Here is a 19078-nt window from a genome sequence, read left to right as displayed (position 1 = left end):
ATATATATATATATATATATATATATATATATATATATATATATATATATATATATATTATAAAAATTATTTTTAAATATATATAGTTTAAAATTATATTAATATTGTCATTCAAAAGTAAAAATAAATTTGGAATGTATAAACCACACAAACCGTACGACACCGCACCACAATTTTGTGGTGTGGTTTACGCGGTTTTTATACCCGGTGCGGTTACGGTTTACGAACTTTTTCAAATCGTATGCGCCGGTTGTCTCGCGGTTTTAGAAAAAAAACGCACCACTCGCACCGCAAACACCCCTGTAACTTTATTTTATGTGACAAAATAAGTGTTCACTTTTCAAAACATTTTTATATAAGAAATATTATTTAAATTTTTTATTCGTTTGGTGAGGTTAAATATACACGAGTCAAAAATTTTGTAACCTCCATAGTAAAATAATTTGAAACTAGTTAGGCTATTATACTTCTGCTTCACAATTTATTTGTAATAAGATGTGCAAGTTTCTTCTTTCGAATTATTTATATTTGAATGATTTTCATAAAGTTTGAGATCGATTTCAGTACTTGGACATGGTTGCAAAAAAAAAAATCATAAATCAAAACTGACTAGATCTATGGATTGAGAATTTATTGAAGATTTATCAAAAACATTATCGCTAAATCAAGAATTTTAAGTCAAATCAGAATATAATCGATAGAATATTTTAAAAAATTAATCGGAAATTTTTAAATAAATTAAACATTTTTATAATACTCATACCACACAAAAGCTTACATTCGGTATACACTTATACTTCACAAGTCACAAAGATAAAAATATATTCACAAAGATAAATATCCATAGGGGTAACTAGACCTCAACACGTCTATTATCATATTTACATACATTATAACCAAAATACCAGAATACATTCCCAACATAATTAGCTAGAAGTTTTAGCAAATACTGATATATTTGAGTACAAAGACTGAGGATAACATCAAGGGGCCTTTGGTCCTGGTCAACGGGAACGGGAAACGGAACCTCAGACCCATGTGTTCCGTGTTTGGATTAACAACTTTGTTGGACAGAATGAGAACCTCAATCCCCCTTGCACACTCCTTGGATAGTCATTCCCATGCCCCTCATTCTCATTCTCGATTCTCATACTCATACACCATCCGAACGCCCCTCAAGTAAACACTCTAGACACTCACTATTTAATACATATAGTACCTGCCTAGCTTAAACAGTATTACCACATTTGGTATTCCTAGATTCCTGAAAGCTTCATCATAAACACAATGTACAGGGAGTTCTTTCATGTAGATAGCCCACTTTGTCTCCGGATGTGTTCTGGAATAAGCCTGTTAATCAGCTCAGGTGAAGCCCCTTCTAACTGCAATGACATGGGAGACAAGTACAAGAAAGTTAGAACATGAATGAAACGCTGGTGACACATGATATGAAATTTGGCATCAGTTACTAATCAACCTAGAGCTGCAAGGTCCACGCGCTTCTAACATCTTATACAATATACCACAATATGAACATTCATATTTTCATACTGACACAAGGAACAACATTTAAGTATCAGTCCACAGACAAAACATATCCTACATGTTTTGATAAACAGAAATAGAGGATATCTCTCCCTCTATGGTAATAACTAATAAGAGTTGGACAGTTCGAGCCCCAATAACAGTATGGGTTCATGTGTACTTAAGTGTGCAATAGAACATCATCAGGGAAAAAACAAAGAACACAGCTCTATAAATAATGTAGAAGATACACTTATTTGCCCTCTCATCTTTCCTCTCCAACTTTGTGAATTCACATATAACAAGCATATCAATCACATGGTGTGCTGTGCCCTGATTAATGAGACCACATTTCAAAATCAAGAAGACATTTATTCTGCTCAACAGTAGCTATGAATCAAGTAGAATATTCAAAAACTATAGTAGCTATGAATTTTGAAGAAAATCACTATTTAAAGTAGTTTCCTTTTGAATCACTCTCTTCTCTTAACCGTAGCACACTATAAAATAGTCGATTATGTTCAATTTTCTATGATTCCAACTTGAAGTTTCAAAGGCTTCTCAAAGTTACTTAGGTCAGATTAAACTCAGAATAATATTAATAGATCACATTTTCCCAAACGGCATACTGAATTACTGATAGAGTTACAGTTGAGAGGCATACTTCCTGCTTGAAGTTGAACAGAGGGGGTAAAGGGCGGCCATTTGGAAGGCGGGCACTGGGATCCCGTAGGTCATCAAAGAAACAGTGGGAACAAGCTTCAAGCTGCAGCATAAGATAAAGAAAAATTACTTTGTAGAGATATATGTGCAAGAATCAAGGAAACAAAAGACGGGTCTCTGCTGAAGAGATCATACAGCCAGTACAGTCCTAGACAGATCGTGGACACACAAATATAAACAACACATGATTTCATTAGGTCACTTAAGTTATGCCTCATTTTTTTTTCACTATTGAATAGGTTATGATGCAACGTAATATTAACATTTTAGAAGAAGAAAATTAAACTTACAGCAGTGCAGCGAAGACTTGGCGAGTATTGTAGGAGTCTTGAAGCAAGATCAATTGCTTCAGGAGGCATCCTTTTGTTGAAAACCTGACGTGGAGAACCATGTCAGCTGCCATTAAACCTAACCCAACTTGTGGTAAACAACTGCCAAAAATTATTTCATGAGGGCACAACTAGGGGAAGACATACCTTGTGCCAAGGGTGAGCTTTGATCTGCGGGAACCTAAAATCAGTATAGTTTGGATTCATACATCGTATTTCTTCTCGAGTTGGGGTCCCAAGAACCTGTACATAGATTCTCGATTGTAAGAAATCAAGTAAAGAAAAACCTGTACATAGACTAATATATGGCAGGCTGGCAACACCTTGATAATTTCTACAAGTTGGTCAACTGCATTTTCACCAGGAAACAGTGGCTGTGTGTAGCATAAGAAACAATAAAGTCAGTAATTTAGGTAAAATAACTCAGAAATATATGATAAAAAACACGTATACTACTGTACTGCCACAAGTTTTTGGACCTGTCCCAAGAGAAGCTCTGCGAGGACACAACCAGCAGACCAGATATCAACTGACGAAGTGTATTCTGTAGCGCCAAATATAAGTTCCGGCGCTCTGTAATAACGAGAGCATATGTATGATATATTAGCCTCGCCCTTGACCTGAATACAAAAAATTCAATTTTTACAAGGGAAGATCTACCGGGAAAATTAGGTGAAGTTGCTTAATAATGACATTGCATTTATTGGTTAAGGTAATTCATTTGATGAAAGTGCAATAACTATAAGTGAGGCTTATTCAATCGCAAGTACAATCAGCATGTGACCACCAATTACTTAATAACCTGAAAGCCCAAATGTTCTCAACAACGTATATCAAACGCTACAATAATCCTGGATGGACATTCTTAATCTTTAATGAAGTCTCCGATCGGACAGCAGCCCCTTCGGGGTTTCCTTAGGGACCGATTCACTCTGTGTAGACTGAACGCAGAAAAATGTTCTCAACAACGTATATCACACGCTACAAGAATCCTGGGTGGCCATTCTTAATCATTAATGAAGTCTCCCATCGGACAGCAGCCCTTTCAGGGTTTCCTTAGGGACCGATTCACTCTGTGTAGATTGACTGAACGCAGAAAACCTTCTGTTGGCAGGCGATCGTGTTTTTCACGACCGTGTTGAACAGACAATTATCTCACTCGCAAACATATTTGGGCGGGAATAAATATATGACGGGGTTACCAGATATTGTAATCATCATTGATCAACACGAAGAATATGTGACCCTTCAAGAATGTATCACTTTGGTATAAATATGGAAACTTCTCTGCCATTTGGATCAGAGAATTTATGGAGGAAATCGGGTTTTAAATTCCCACAAACCGCACAATTATATAGCCAAAGGGAATACGCCACCCCCATGCTACTCGGGTCAAAGCGTAAGCTAGTGATGCTTTCAGCTACTGGACTCTCGCCATCTAGGGTGCAGAAAGAATTCTGTTCAGATGTCGGATACCTATCCAAAAGTTTTCGCAACTCAATCATGTATGATGAAATCATCAAAGAATTGACCTTTTCAAAATCTGCGACTCACTAGAGGCCCGGGAAACAAAGATAAGATGTTTACGAAAGGGATATCCAGCAACAAGAAGGCAGACCTCCATATCTTTTATCTTTTTAAAAAAGGAATGCGATGATTCATGATTGTGGCATCACTCACAGCGGTTATGAGGGCAGCAAGTATACCTATACCCGGTCGAATACCCAAGAATGGGGGCTGTGTCAAAGTCAAAATTTACGGAGTTGGTTATTTAAGAGATTATCCCATGAACGGATTCTTTTTTTCTTTTTTTTGAATCCTAACTATTGACATTTTTTATTATGGAATACAAATGAGAAAGAAACAATATCTTGATAACAAAAATTCCAGAATCAAAAGAGCGATTAGGTTGAAAAAATAAAGGATTATTAAGTATCTTGTTATCCTATATGAATATAAATTTTTTGTCTAAATAGAAAAGAGAGGTTGTTCCACCTATTGAAAATTCAGAAGCGGATTTTGGCCAAGATCTTACAAGTTACAAGTTACAAGTAACAACCAATGCCATGACAAGATTCAAATTATGACTCCTGTTTAATTGTAAGTTGTAACAGCATACAATTAAACCTCGATTAAGTAATAAGGGACAAAGTAATAACCCCGTTCAAAATAATATTTTTTCTTGGTCCCGACATAATGAAGATGGTGTATGTTTACTCTCGATACATATTAAATTCAAGTAATTTTTTTCCTTGGTTCCAAGGTTATTACTTTAAAGAGGTTTAAATGTACTACTATTCAAAAGGGAACCATTCTTTTCCATTAGCTAAACAAATCTTTTAATCGTCAAAATGATATTATTCCATTCTAAATATATGTACTTAACATTAATATTCCAAATGCGGATGACAATTTTGACTTTGCATAAGTAAGACCAAGGCATAAAAAGCAAGCATACCAAAGCTTTTGCACTTCCAAAGTCGCAAAGTTTAACTTGGTGAGTTATGGGATCAACCTGGATGGTTAAAAAGTAATAATTAAGGTCAACAGTCAACGAAATTACAAATAAGATGACGTCTTTATCACATACCAGAAGATTCTGAGGTTTCAAATCTCTGTGGCAAACACCATGAACAGTATGAATATAAGCAAGCCCCCTAAAAATCTAACACATTCAAGCTTTTGTGAGCATAATTTGCCAGGGACATAATCTGGAAACATAGGGGTGGCCATAGGAGTTCATTACCTGGTACGCATAAAGTTTGATATAAATAAGGGGCATCCTCTGATTTGCATTAATGTGTCGCTTGAGAACCAGGTACATAGTCTCGGGGACGTATTCCATAACCAGATTGAGATAAAGTTCGTTTTTACTTGTCGTGGAATAAAAGCAATGCTTCAGACAAACCACGTTTGGGTGATCCATTAACCGCATTAATTCCAGTTCACGATTTTTGTAACGCCTATCCTGTAAAACCTTCTTTATTGCAACGGTTTCTCCGGTTTCCACGCACTTTGCCTGGAGAAAAGCGACATCGCACTATTCATAGAAAAGGCCAAATACAAGCCGCAAAAGTTGTTATAAAGCAAGGTAAATAACCTGAAAAACGATACCAAACGATCCAGTGCCAACAACGTCCTCTGCCATGTAAGAAAGTGTCTGCAACAGGAAATAAAATGTATCTTATTTTCTGAATCATAAAACTCGAAAAAATGAACATCACTTCATAATTTTGTTATTCAATATTAATTTTCTTCACTTACCAAGCTTAAATATTGACACATAAGTACATAACTAAACCCGGCTGATATTAGCATTTAAGCAGCTAGATTCTAAGCATTTTTAATTTCCTCAGTAACTGAACTTTATATATCACATACTTTTGACAAAAAGAGTACTATGAACTAGCATATAATACAAAGGTAAATTAATGGTGTTTACCCTTTTCGGTTCACCATTTCTGCCGCCTACAGTCGTCGTAATGATGTGACCATCAACTCGATCATTTCCTTGAACAACAGCAGCTGACATCTCCTGTAAAACAAGACAGATTAAAGAATGAATGTATTACAGAAACAACATATGTATGTTATGCACATGAAAATTCTTATACAGAATAGACTACCCAAATAAACAGAAAACATAAAAGAGATCTGTGTCCGTGTTTGTCAAGGAACAAGGAGGCAAAGTAACAAAGTCTTAACATAAATACTCTGAGAATAAAAATAATGAGATAACCACACCTCTCAAGCAAGCATCACATGCCAGAAAGCTTGCATATGAAACAAGAGAGAATCACTTATGAACAATTACAAAGCAATGCTAAACAGATTCAAGTACAGAGAATGAAAGGAGGACTGAAAAAGGAAACTCAAAATCCCGGCAAGGTTAAAAACAATAAAACTAGCTCGGGCAAAAGAAAACCAAACAACACAGACGGCCACAATTCACTGCAATGCAAAACTTGTAAGCAACTCAAACTCGTAATTACTCTAGGCTCTAGCATCAAATAATATAGGAAGTTATGTATAAATGTTTATGCATCAACATCTAGGGTTATTCTTATAATCTGCTTTTAATAGCACACTTTCCCTTTATATGAAGTTTCAAACAGGACCCTAGCTAGTTTTATACAAACAAACAAAGCATCAGATGATATCATAAATTTAATTGACACTAAATCAAAAAATAACAAATCATATGTAGCTAAACAAAAACATTTTAGACAATGAGATAGAGAGAATATGTGAAATAATAGACTTAGGAGCGAGATCAAAAAACATCGAGATTAATCAGCTCAAAATTACACCTAAAACCTCGAAATGAGTGGCAAGTTATATGAAATGTAAAGATGCAGAGAGAGAGAGAGAGAGAGTAATAAAAGTACTTTATTAGCGTCATTTTCCGTCCGGCAAGGAACGGTGGCAGCAGAATCACGATTGTCCTCAGTCGGATGCGGAGGTTCCTCAGACAAAGAAGCCATCTCTCTCTCTCTCTCCCTCTCTCTCTCTCTCTAAAACCCTTTTTGTAATATACAACTGAACTGAGAACTCACTCTCTCCGTTATGTTTCCGTGTCTATAAATGGTGTGCATATATACTGTTTCGCCTGTATGTATTTTGTTAGAGCAGTATGAGTATATGCAGCAATAAAAAAAGCAAAAATGACGGAATTATCAAATTTTGTGTAACTGTACCATCATACTAAAAAAAACTCCCTCCGTCTTTACATACATTGTTTGTACGACTCTGAGTCTCTTGTAAAATATAATACTCCCTCCGTCCCAGCCAATTCTTTACGTTTGGTTTGGGCACGGAGGTTAAGAAATATGTATAAAGTAGTGGAAAATAGAAAGAAAAGTGGGTGAAGTGGCGGGACCCATCACTTTTTAATGTATAAAAGAGAGATAGTGGAGTAAAGGTAGTGTGAAAAGGGAGTAAAAGTAGTGTGAAAAGGAAGAAAAAGTTGGGAAGTGGTGGGACCCATTTACTATTTTTGGTAAGTTTTGAAATGTAAAGAATTGGATGGGACATCTCAAAAAGGAAACTGTAAAGAATCTGGTGGGACGGAGGGAGTATAGTTTTATAACGTATTTTTCAATTTTTTTTTTCTAATAAAAATTTAATTTTTTTTTTCAGAAATTTTTTTAAGAAAATATATTATGTAAATATACTTTAAAGGAACCTCAAAAATGCGTGCCAAAAAATAACATAAAGAAAACCTGATGAGACATAAGGAGTAATGATATATTTTGATATATTAATTGGATAAAGAGTCGGAAATTTGAAATTATTCGATTTAAAAAATAAATATATATATAAGAGAATTTATTACTATTACTAAAATTATGATGAATAAAAATAACATGTGTACTTTGTATTCGTTTAAGTATTTCTTGTATTTTTCTAGTTTGTCAGTGAGATATTGACATTTTAATTCGTTAGAAGTTAAAAAATATTAAATATGTTAGAAGTTAAAAAATATTAAATATGTGTTTGTGAAATAAATGAATTATAAAAGATGAAAATGCACTTTAAAAAATTAAAGACAAAAATATACACATTATAATAAAATTAGAATTCCCATGATATTAAAAATGTGGGTAAGTGTAACACCCAAAATTCGAATATGCAACGTCTTTTGTGCAATTTATTCTATATACAATAAAGTAGTAGTATTAAATCACGTATTTACAAATTTATTTTTTCAGAAACAGTGGCAAGTGTACCGTGGTTTTCTCCATTTATTTTCAAACACATGATACAAACCAAACCAAACATATCTACTTAAAACTCTAGACATGGCAATTCGTGCAGATAGTGTACTTTCGTGTCGTGTACCTTTTCGTGTCGTGTATTCAAATGTCAAACACAAAACCGACCCGTTTAGCGTTCGTGTATTTTCGTGTCGTGTACTTCCGTTTTCGTGTCGGGTTTCGTGTAAAATCGAATTTAAATATAAATATAAATAAATATATAAATTAATGTGAATATTAGATTTCTAGGCAAAAAAATTTACAAAGTAATATGAAATATATATATTTAAATCATTTACACTTACAATATTATAAACTATGTATTATTTTAAAAGAAAATATACATATATTTATTATAAATATACATATTTATAATTAAATATTAATATTTAACTATTAAATTATATTTATTTCGTGTAACTCGTGTCGTGTACCCGGAGGGTAAACACAAAACCGACACGACATCTCAGTCGTGTATTTCGTGTCGTGTACCTTTTCGTGTCGTGTACTCAAAATGCAAATGCAAACACAAACACTAAATTTTCATGTCATTTTCGTGTCGTGTATTCGTGTCGTGTGAAAATTTGCCGGGTCTAAGCAAGACGCTCAGCAGCAAGTACCGAAGTACCGATGTCTAGACCCGCAATTCGTGCAGATCGTGTACTTTCGTGTCATGTACCTTTTCGTGTCGTGTACTCAAAAGCCAAACACAAAACCGACCCGTTTAGCATTCGTGTATTTTCGTGTAGTGTACCTCCGTTTTCGTGTCGTTCTCGTGTCGTGTTTCGTGTAAAATCGAATTTAAATATAAATATAAATAAATATATAAATTAATGTAAATATTAGATTTTTAGGCAAAAAATTTACAAAATAGTATGAAATATATATATTTAAATCATTTACACTTACAATATTATAAACTATGTATTATTTTAAAAGAAAATATACATATATTTATTATAAATATACATATTTATAATTAAATATTAATATTTAACTATTAAATTATATTTATTTCGTGTACTTCGTGTCGTGTCGTGTATCCGAAGGGTAAACACAAAACCGACACGACATCTCAGTCGTGTACTTCGTGTCGTGTACCTTTTCGTGTCGTGTACTCAAAATGCAAACACAAACACTAAATTTTCGTGTCGTGTAAAAATTTACCGGGTCTACTTAAAACAGGGTCTGGGTAAGATTTACGCAGCTATGCGGTTATGCCCCTACCTTTAAAGTAGAAAGGCTGTTTCCGTGAAGACCCACAGCTTAGTGCGCAGTAAATAAAATAGTATGTGATATAATAAGAATATAATACCTTACCACATGGCCTTCTTCGCATGGGATTTACCTAAACAGTTTTGATTGGCGCGAATGCATCTGGTAATGACTGAGCTGAACCCTTCCCTTAAAATATGACGCCATAACCCTCATAATCTCTGTAAGCCACAAGACCTAATCTCACTACTCTAATACGCCGTCTCCGATCATTCTTATCTAATATCATATCACCTGTGAGATTTAAGGCTCTCATGTCCAAACTTAATTAATCAGCCTATGTCTGACAAAGCCGACCCTTTTTTCTCTTGCCCCCGAACTGATATGTGTTCGACTTTCTTAACCGGTGCTGAGTTGCATTTACGCCGAACATTTCCATACCAACATAAACGTCCCTCCCTTGTCTTGTTAGAGATAGACTCAACACGTAAAAAAAGACGTCGAAAAATATGATTCGGTATATGATATGTTATGCTGTTTTATTTTCAAACACATATTTTTTTCAAAAATAGTACTAGATATACTATATTTTTCTTCGAAAATAATATTTGTGGCCCCACCTAATCGTTGTTCAACTTTTAAAGATCATATATTTAGAGACTTTCTAGACAAAATATATAATTTCAGTAAAATTCTAGTTAAAATTTGATAAAAACTTATTATTATAATATTTATATTTATTTAAGTATCATGTGGGATACATCATTAATTTTTGATATTTTATTTATATAAATTTCTAAAATAATTAGGTTTTATTGTTGTATAATAAATTATGTCGAGATTCCTTTAATTAAGTTTATAATTTGATAGTTTACCAGATAGTACATTTAATTTCTTAATATGGTATTAAATATCTACAAGTAAATTAAATCAAAAAATTGTGATTAATAATTGGACACAATAACCACTTTGATCTAAAATTAGATTGGTGTTATTTGGTGAAACAAATTTGGATTCCAATTTTTTAATAATGGAGGAGCATTTGTTCCATAGATCTATAATTTGAGCATTTGTTCCATTGATTTAGAATTGGACTGGTGTTGTTTAGTGATACAAATTCGGATTCAATTTTGACAGGGTAGTTTTTTCCAACATCTCCCCGAGCTATATGTGCCTTGTCTAGCTAAACAGTTTTATATTCGTGTTATAGTAATACAATGCAGAGAATACAGAAGAAATTTGGGGGAAAAGAAGAACAATTTGGGGAAAAAGAACAGTATCTCAAGCGTGCCCAGTGTCAGCGCCTGGTAAACAAGAAGACCCTTATGCTATCTATGTGAATAATTTGGCACCTAATCTGTTATGTTTGAAACATGTGTGCACCATATCTAAATATACAACTTATTTATCTATAAAGGTCTCGTTAGTAGGGATATTGTAGAAGACTAGGAGTCATTTGTATTGGAAACCATAAATCACTTCCAAATTTGATCAATCAGTATGTCTCTATCGTTCTTTCCCCATCCCATGCAACTATGCAAATGACAGACACACTTGCAGCGATCACGATCATGATATATGAATAAGACTACTGAGTTTAGGTAAATCATTATGCCAAAATCTATGAGAAAACCATACCCAGCCAGAGAAGATCAAAACTAAACACAGATATCAAGAACCTCGGAATTCAGAGGTATGTAATAAGTACCAGAACACACGATAAAGATGATACTCAAAACTTTAGTATAAGATACAAGAAAGATTTCTGAAAAGTCCCCAATTGAAGTACTACTAAATTAGACAAATCATTTTACTAGTCGAAGGAGGGTCTCTCAGTGATCCCCAGGCAATGTCTTGATGATATCCGAATCACCTGAATATTTACCAAGGATTAGTATGCAAGAACATGTGCATTATGTTTTAAGAGTTGTATGCGGATGGATGTGTAAAATCATACCTGGATCCACAATGCTAAGGCATGACACACGGAAATACTTTCCACATGCTGTACCCAAGTCCACATTGTCTAAACAAATGAAAAGCATACCAAACGATATTTAGAAAGAGTAGCATTTTTATTCACAAATACAAAGTATTATGTTTATGAAGTTAACCACCATGCACTGCATAACAATGCAGTATCTAAGAATATCAGATACCAAATCTGAGAAGGAATGATTGTACAAAACAATATCACAATAGAAATGCTGAAAGTAAAACAAAAAAGAAATCTTCCAAAACTACAAACAATTAGTTAGAACAAGTGAATAACTCCAATAAAGTCTATACAGCTGAGTCAGTTCCTAAGCATCAATCCCATCAATCTCTCACATCAAAATAACAAAAGATTGTGCAAACAATTAATAATTCCAAGTAATTTGTACTATTTGGTATCAACTCCTTCAGAAAGTATTGGTGAAAAAGTGACAATATAATGAAAAATAGTTGCTGGATGTGATGGGATTACAATACAGTATCTAAAAATATCAGGTGACGTTTTCAAGCCAGAACAATAGCACAGTGGAAATGCTGATAATAAAACAAACTCAGAGATGCTACAACTTACAAGTTACAGCCCTGAGAAAATTAGTAATGATAACCACAGTACAACTAGAGTTCCTAAACCTTCCAAATTTCAACATATCTTACAAACAATTAATTCAAGCAACCACTATTGCTATCACTAGTATATAACCTTCAGAAAAGACCATTTACCGAACAATCCGAAAAGGCAGTGAAAACAAGTAACAACTAACAAGTCCGAAAAATTCCAGCGAATGATAAACCATTTCTATATAACCAATTCCAAGTGATAAGCGAAACAATGCAGCAAAAAAAAATAAAAAAAAATCGAAAGAGGGCTTAAACTTACTTCCATTGTAATGGTGCACCCCAACCTTTGCAAGCATGGCATAGTATTCAATCTCTGACTTCCTCAAAGGGGGGCAATTGTTCGATATTATAATCAACTTCCCTACAATACAACCCAAGTTTCATTTTAGTTTATGAATTAAGCCCACACTAAATATACATAAGAAAAGATCAAGCATAGCAACTCGCCCACCATAATAAAATCGAATAATAATATATAGAAACATATGTAAAAAAAAAAAAAAAAAAAGATGAAACCTTTGGAGCTTCTGAGAGACTCGAGCACAGTCTTGTAACCGAGAGTGTATTTGCCACTCTTCATCACAAGAGCCAGCCTGTTGTTGATGCTCTCATGAGTCTTCTTCTGTAAAACATACATATATATAAATCAAATCAAATTGAATTGAATCGAATTACAGTTATACAAGAGGAACAAATCTAGATAAAAAAGAATATGTAAGTACCGTCTTCTTTCCGGCAACCATTGTGCTCCGATATGAAATGAAAAGAAAAGAATTCAAGGGGATTATGAGATTGAAGAGAGCAAGATGCGGCCAATGATGTGGTGTATATGAATATACAAACTCTTCTAGGGTTTAATGCGATGGTTATTTTATGGGCTGGGGGATGACATTGGGCTGGATTTCACTGACCCAGGGCCCGTTTAAACTCTTATTTGTCCTAATTTAAGTATATACTAGCGTAGAAGCCCGTGCAAGGCACGGGCATTTTTATAAAGACAAATTTTTGTTTGGTTATAAATTTATGTTGATTCTCATGTTATTTTCTGCTCTATCAATTTATTAAAAAGGGGTTGTGTAAATTTTTCGAGTGTGAATTGCATGTGTGGGAGCTAGTAGTAAGGGTATGTTGAGTATGTTTGGCTGTGTTTAAATTTGTGACTTAATTTAAACTAATGCAATAGTCATTTTGGTTGAACTTATTTTTTTAGAGGTTATTTCAGAAAATTACGTACAATTTTATTTTGTTTGAAATAAACCCTTATTTTCTTGTTAAAAAACGAATATAAAACGCCTCTTTAACATTAATATCAAAATAAATTATAAAAATATAATCTCCAAACATGATCATATGGGAGTTTAAAATGTCAGTTTGAATAATTTTAACTTATCAATGACTTATAAATAATTGAAAGTATAATACTAAAAATTAAAGTGAATTTTGAAGAATTTATGACTTTTAGGTAATTTTTATCAAAAAAAATTTGTTGCTAATGAACACTACACCTTATGTTCTAATTGAACGGGGATTTCTATGATACCTTGCATGTTTACGGTTCAAGTGGCCTCGGACAAGTGTACATATATAGACGCATTGTATATTCGTCATACAAAGAAGATATAAATATTAATTGCTGATAGAAATTTTCTAAATAGTTTTCCTATCCACATGTGGGGATTTCAATATGATATGCGTCTGTTTCTCGAAGGAAGGACACAGAAGTGTGCAACCTATATAAAAAGATGTTAATGGATACTCTACAACTTATATGAGTACCTCTGTTGTAAGCAAAGCTTCTGTACTGTAGTTCATTGCTACAATCCTCATATCACATCTTAATCCTCTGCTAAAAGGCATTTTCTTAAGGAAACCCAGTTCATGTTACTTGAATGTAGCGCTGTATGGCTGATAAGTTAGGCTTCTAAAATCCCCCACCTCCTACCCTCCTCTTAAGTGTCAGATGCCCTTCAAGAGTTGAACAACAACCAAGTTCAAGACATTCCATTATGCTGAGATTGCAGATGCTTCTCGGAAGATATGTGAGGCTCTGGTAGTTACCTAATTCAATCTTAACAGCTTTACTCAGGGACTGATGGATTCAGCTAATGTCTTGATATCTCATATTAACCACACCATCCAGGTTTCAAATTGTACTTCTATTAAACCTCGTACAATTTAATCTGAAAATTTAATGGAGGTTGAAATCCGTCTATCTGTAACACAAGCTTGTTGTAAAAGTGCCAGGGCAAAATGATCAAAAATGACACTCAAATCATTGGCCATTTTGGATTTCTCATGTGACACATCACCAAATATCTGAAGAAGAATAGATATTCATAGTAATGATCCAAATTCATCAGAAGAATCATCAGCACTCTCACTACTAAACTTCAAAAGTGAATCTCCTTTTGTAAAGATGTGATCCTCATAGCTCCATCAGGGGCAGACCCAAGCTTGGACTGGAGTTGGCTCAAGCCAGGGTCCTCTCCTGATTTTGTTCTGTAAATGTTTCAAAATTTTGATTTCTCTATTAGTATATAGCCCGAGTGTAAAACTTGTTTTTCTTGTATTATTTTCAATATAAACATTAGGACTCTTGTACATGTGTGAGCATTGTGAATGAAATTGTGCATTTTTATTCATTTTTGTCGTATTTATTATAGCTTCCATTTATCAAGGTTTTTTTTATTTATAACAAGCATTTAATTTTATTATTAAATTAACTATTATTTTTTAGTAATTCGTATTTGTGTAGAAAAGTATATGATTGAAATGAATAAACTATAAATAGTTTAATTACAAATTTTTTTATGAATCATATTAATAATGTAAATAAGAATGTATATTCATAATAAAATGTAAATATTTTGTTGTACTTGCGAGTTGTATTAGAACAAAACTTTTATTTAAATCTAAAAAAATACAATATTACATAACAACCGCGTATATAATCTACATTATAAAGAAACAGAAAAATTATATATTATATTATAGAAAAAAATCTAGTAAGAGATTCATAAAAAAGTTGAGAACATCAAAACTGATTTTATTATAAATACATATATTATTGTATTTCATACGTGTATATTATAATAATATATCTGTACAATATTATTAAAAAGAAAATATTAAAAATTTGGCCAGGCTTCTATAGGCCTATTTAACTATAACATATTTTAATGAGCATTTCTATTACAATTAAAATATATAATAACATTCTCTTTAAAACATATCTCTTTAGCATAATTTTTAGTTAGTTTTTGACTGAGTTCATTATTAAGAACATGCTAAAAAAATTATTTAACGCTTCTAATAAAAAATATATTAGCTCAAATTAGTTTATTAATTATTCAAAAAGTGTATTATTATTTTAACATAATTTTATTTTTATAATGAAATTAGTTAAATATTAAAATATATATAATAAAATAATAATATTATAAATCACATACTGGTTATAAACTAATTACATATAAACATATAATTTTTCAAATTAAAACTACTTACCAAGTGAAAATTTGGCTAGCCCGGGTATATGAAGGATTCTAGATCCGCCCCTGAGTTCCACCATACCTCCATACTCTAATTCCACCCGCTCACGTCCACTCATAATAACCTTCTAAACAAAAAATGCAATCCAACAATTTATTCGACCAGCCTCTGCAATAAACAAGTCTTTCAATTCATTGACAAATGACAAATATGTAGTATATCACAAGTGAAATAAAGCTACAAAACTAATTTGAGCTCTAAATTGACACAGAGAAACCGAAGCAAATTCATGAGATATTAATAGAAAAGAAAAATCATCTCTAAATCGGAAGCTTCTAATTTTTTAGTTTCATGCCTCCAACAACCACCAAAACAGTCCTCATATTCTCAAAATATTGAATTGCAGACTGTGCCGCACCCTTTGTTGCGTCAATACTGATTACTGGAGTTTCAACTACCTATTTACATACAATTTAAAAGTTATATGTGTCTGTCCATGTACATAAGCATATGTATGAAATCATGAAGTGATGAGGTAGTAGAGTACCTTGAGAGCAGCCCCATGATTGATCTTTTTCGAGGACATTGCAGAGGATGAGACCATTGCGAAGAGCTACACATAATTCCTCTTCCCAAGGCTCTTTTGGAAGCACCTCCAACACACATTGCTCCACTTCTCTTAGCGATTCCACCGCTTTGTATCTCCGCGAAGCTGCAATTTCATGTGTCACTATATATTAATAGCGTATTTCTTTGGCAAGCTTTCAATTTAAATACAGAATTTTCCATTGTTACATAATAAATCAGCCTAATAATATAGGTTTTATATCAACAGGAAAACAAAATGTTGGTTAATTAAACCCCATATTACTCCATTGTAAAACCCAAACTGTTACATTTTCATCTTAATACACTTTTCAAAAATTGTCGACCCCACCGTTAGGTGCATTTATATGTTACAAGTAAGCTGCGGAATCACAATGGAAGGGATCCTATTAAAAACAACAGATTCCAGATTTAAAACACAGATGAACAAATTTAACACCTAAGAGAGTCGAATACAATGAGCAAATGCAATTCTATCAATCCAACGTGTCAAATAACCAACTCGTGTAAAAATCTTAAGGTATCTGATTAAAGTCTTAACATCGTCCTGTATTATTCAACACAACGAAGAAGATTGGAATCCATATCATATCTCCTGATCATGTTTCATAGTATACACTTCACTTCTTGCAGGCCACCTATTTGAGCAAGGCCTAACCTTGAAGATCATTTTTTAAAAAATCAGGAGAAAAGGTCACAAAAAGTATTGGAAGAAAGATCACAGCGCGCAAGCAGTGAGCTTGTGATATTCAAGCTGATGAAGAATTCGCTCCATTAGAGTTGTCGTAGTGAATATTTTCTTAAGAAGACATGAAATAACATAAGAGACAAAGATAACCTATTCAAAGTATATATCATAATATTCAAAAGATATACATCACAATTGCTGGAGAGATTTATTTTGTAGGAATCACCAATTTTCGTTCCTCCATCTCTTTAGTGACAAGTAGTCTTGGTCTTCATCTCTTTTCCAGAGTCTGATTTCATTGTCCTAAACAAAGCATTCGTCCAGAACATCTAACATATTAGAGTGCATTATTGTTTTCTTGCATATATTTTTAAAAATTGCAATACAAAGAGTCTAATAACCTCGAGACTGAAAAATGCAATGTAATATTGACACTGCTATAGAATCGGTCAGGTTTGATCTTCTTCTTGCGCTTATTTCAGGGCTCATTTGACTTAATTTATCAAATAAAGTTTTTAGAATAGCGACAGTATGACTACTCTTTGGAGCCCCTTTGTTTAGGAAAATAAAACCATTTGCTCTACTCTGAACTGCCTAAAAAGGCAAATCAACCAGAAGAGCTGTATAACCATAAAGCAAGCTCAAGACAAGTGCACTTGAATATGTATACATGAAAAATCATAATGCAACACCTACTCATCAGTGGTATTAGTCATCCTGAATCAATAATAACTCAGCATTATTGTACTAATGTACTAATGAATAGACTTTCATATATTACTTTATATAACAATTCACATAAATTTGTATCTGTTACTACCAAACTCCCTTACCTTCCACCAGTGATCAAAGACACTCTAGCCTGGAAATGGGCGTTCCTATTTTAATCCCTCACATGTGCCTTGATGATGCAAAGCACGGAGGTTATGACATCTCCGTAGAGAGCGAAATCTTAGCCAATGTGATAGCTTGGCAACAATATAGCTCACAGTTAACAAAAATAACCAGAACGAACTGCCCAAACAGGAGCAAATTTATTTTTCCCAATATGAATATTTGAAAACAATGCGCAACAAAAAAACAAATAATCGGTCCGATCTCTACTCTACAGTTAGAAATTTCTAGCATTTGAAAATTCAAGTAATTACCATTCCTTTAAGCTCCTTAGGAACCTTAGCAATATTATCGACATTCCCAAGCACATTGGCCACCGACGCAAACAACAGTTCTGTAACCATAACCAAAGCATTCTTACTATCATCCAACGCCTCCACAACATGAAGCACGCCAGGATGCCTCAGCCTTCTTACCGGCCAGGAAGCATCCTTACCGGCCGAACCGATCTGGTCTAGGAGATCGTAGTCGTGGAGAGGCTTGGGACCCATGACGTCTTGCACGGTGGTCTGTACGGTGTTCTCGATCTCCGCGGCGGTCTTGGCTTGGCAAAGGCTTGACTTAGGGTTTTCATGTTAAGAGTATTGCGGCGGCTATGCGGTGGTTGAATGTGGTGGAGGAAGATGAGGTTGACCGGAATTTACCTTCCTCGCTACCGCAATTAGAATATAATATATACTTGAACAAATTGTACATTTGGCTGAAAAACAACGCAAGAAGATTCCGCCACTAGTCCATGAGAGAACGACTATAGATGCATAAGCCCTAACCTGCTAAATCAATTGAGAGGGATATGTATCGAGCTAACGGCGGTGAGCCCAGGGTAATTTGTAATTCAAAGAATATTGAGGGCAAGCAGGTAATTTCACTGGTATTTTTTTGGCTCATTTTGCCCTTCATCGCCTTTTAATATATAGAAGTAGATATTGTGCAAAGTATTTACGAATACCAAATTAAGATATAAATTTGCTTAACACTAATTTTAATTTTAATTTTAGACCAATAACATTGATTTTCAACTTTTTATTAAATTCCGATCATGTATTAATCATATAAGTTAAATATTAGTTGACCGATATAATTTTTATTTATAAAATTTAATTATTATCGCATACAATACTCACACGTCATAATAAGACTCATCTTAAAAGAAAAACACTCACAATAAGACCACCTTCGAGTTTTTCATGAAATTATAAATTTTATAACGATGAATCATCAATCACCTTCGAGTTTTT

General features: G+C 33.6%; 2 protein-coding genes across 2 annotated transcripts; both read right to left on the bottom strand.

Moving 5' to 3' along the window:
* Positions 1–797: 797 nt before the first annotated feature.
* LOC108227313 (shaggy-related protein kinase eta) lies at positions 798–7218 on the bottom strand. Its single transcript, XM_017402392.2, has 12 exons — positions 6965–7218; positions 6019–6111; positions 5677–5736; positions 5323–5595; positions 5167–5241; positions 5035–5091; positions 3056–3196; positions 2900–2950; positions 2724–2819; positions 2538–2621; positions 2189–2290; positions 798–1382 (listed from the first exon to the last, which is right to left on the bottom strand). Exons 1-12 carry the CDS (start codon positions 7058–7060, stop codon positions 1305–1307), a joined length of 1206 nt encoding a protein of 401 aa, XP_017257881.1. The 5' UTR covers positions 7061–7218; the 3' UTR covers positions 798–1304.
* A 3977-nt stretch (positions 7219–11195) lies between these two features.
* LOC108227753 (large ribosomal subunit protein eL30) lies at positions 11196–13041 on the bottom strand. The gene is made up of 5 exons (XM_017403077.2): positions 12883–13041; positions 12677–12782; positions 12420–12521; positions 11505–11573; positions 11196–11420 (listed from the first exon to the last, which is right to left on the bottom strand). Exons 1-5 carry the CDS (start codon positions 12901–12903, stop codon positions 11380–11382), a joined length of 339 nt encoding a protein of 112 aa, XP_017258566.1. The 5' UTR covers positions 12904–13041; the 3' UTR covers positions 11196–11379.
* Positions 13042–19078: the final 6037 nt, after the last annotated feature.

This window comes from Daucus carota, chromosome 1 (assembly GCF_001625215.2).
Source record: "Daucus carota subsp. sativus chromosome 1, DH1 v3.0, whole genome shotgun sequence".
Taxonomy (NCBI): domain Eukaryota; kingdom Viridiplantae; phylum Streptophyta; class Magnoliopsida; order Apiales; family Apiaceae; genus Daucus; species Daucus carota.
This window is presented reverse-complemented; position numbering and strand designations above follow the sequence as displayed.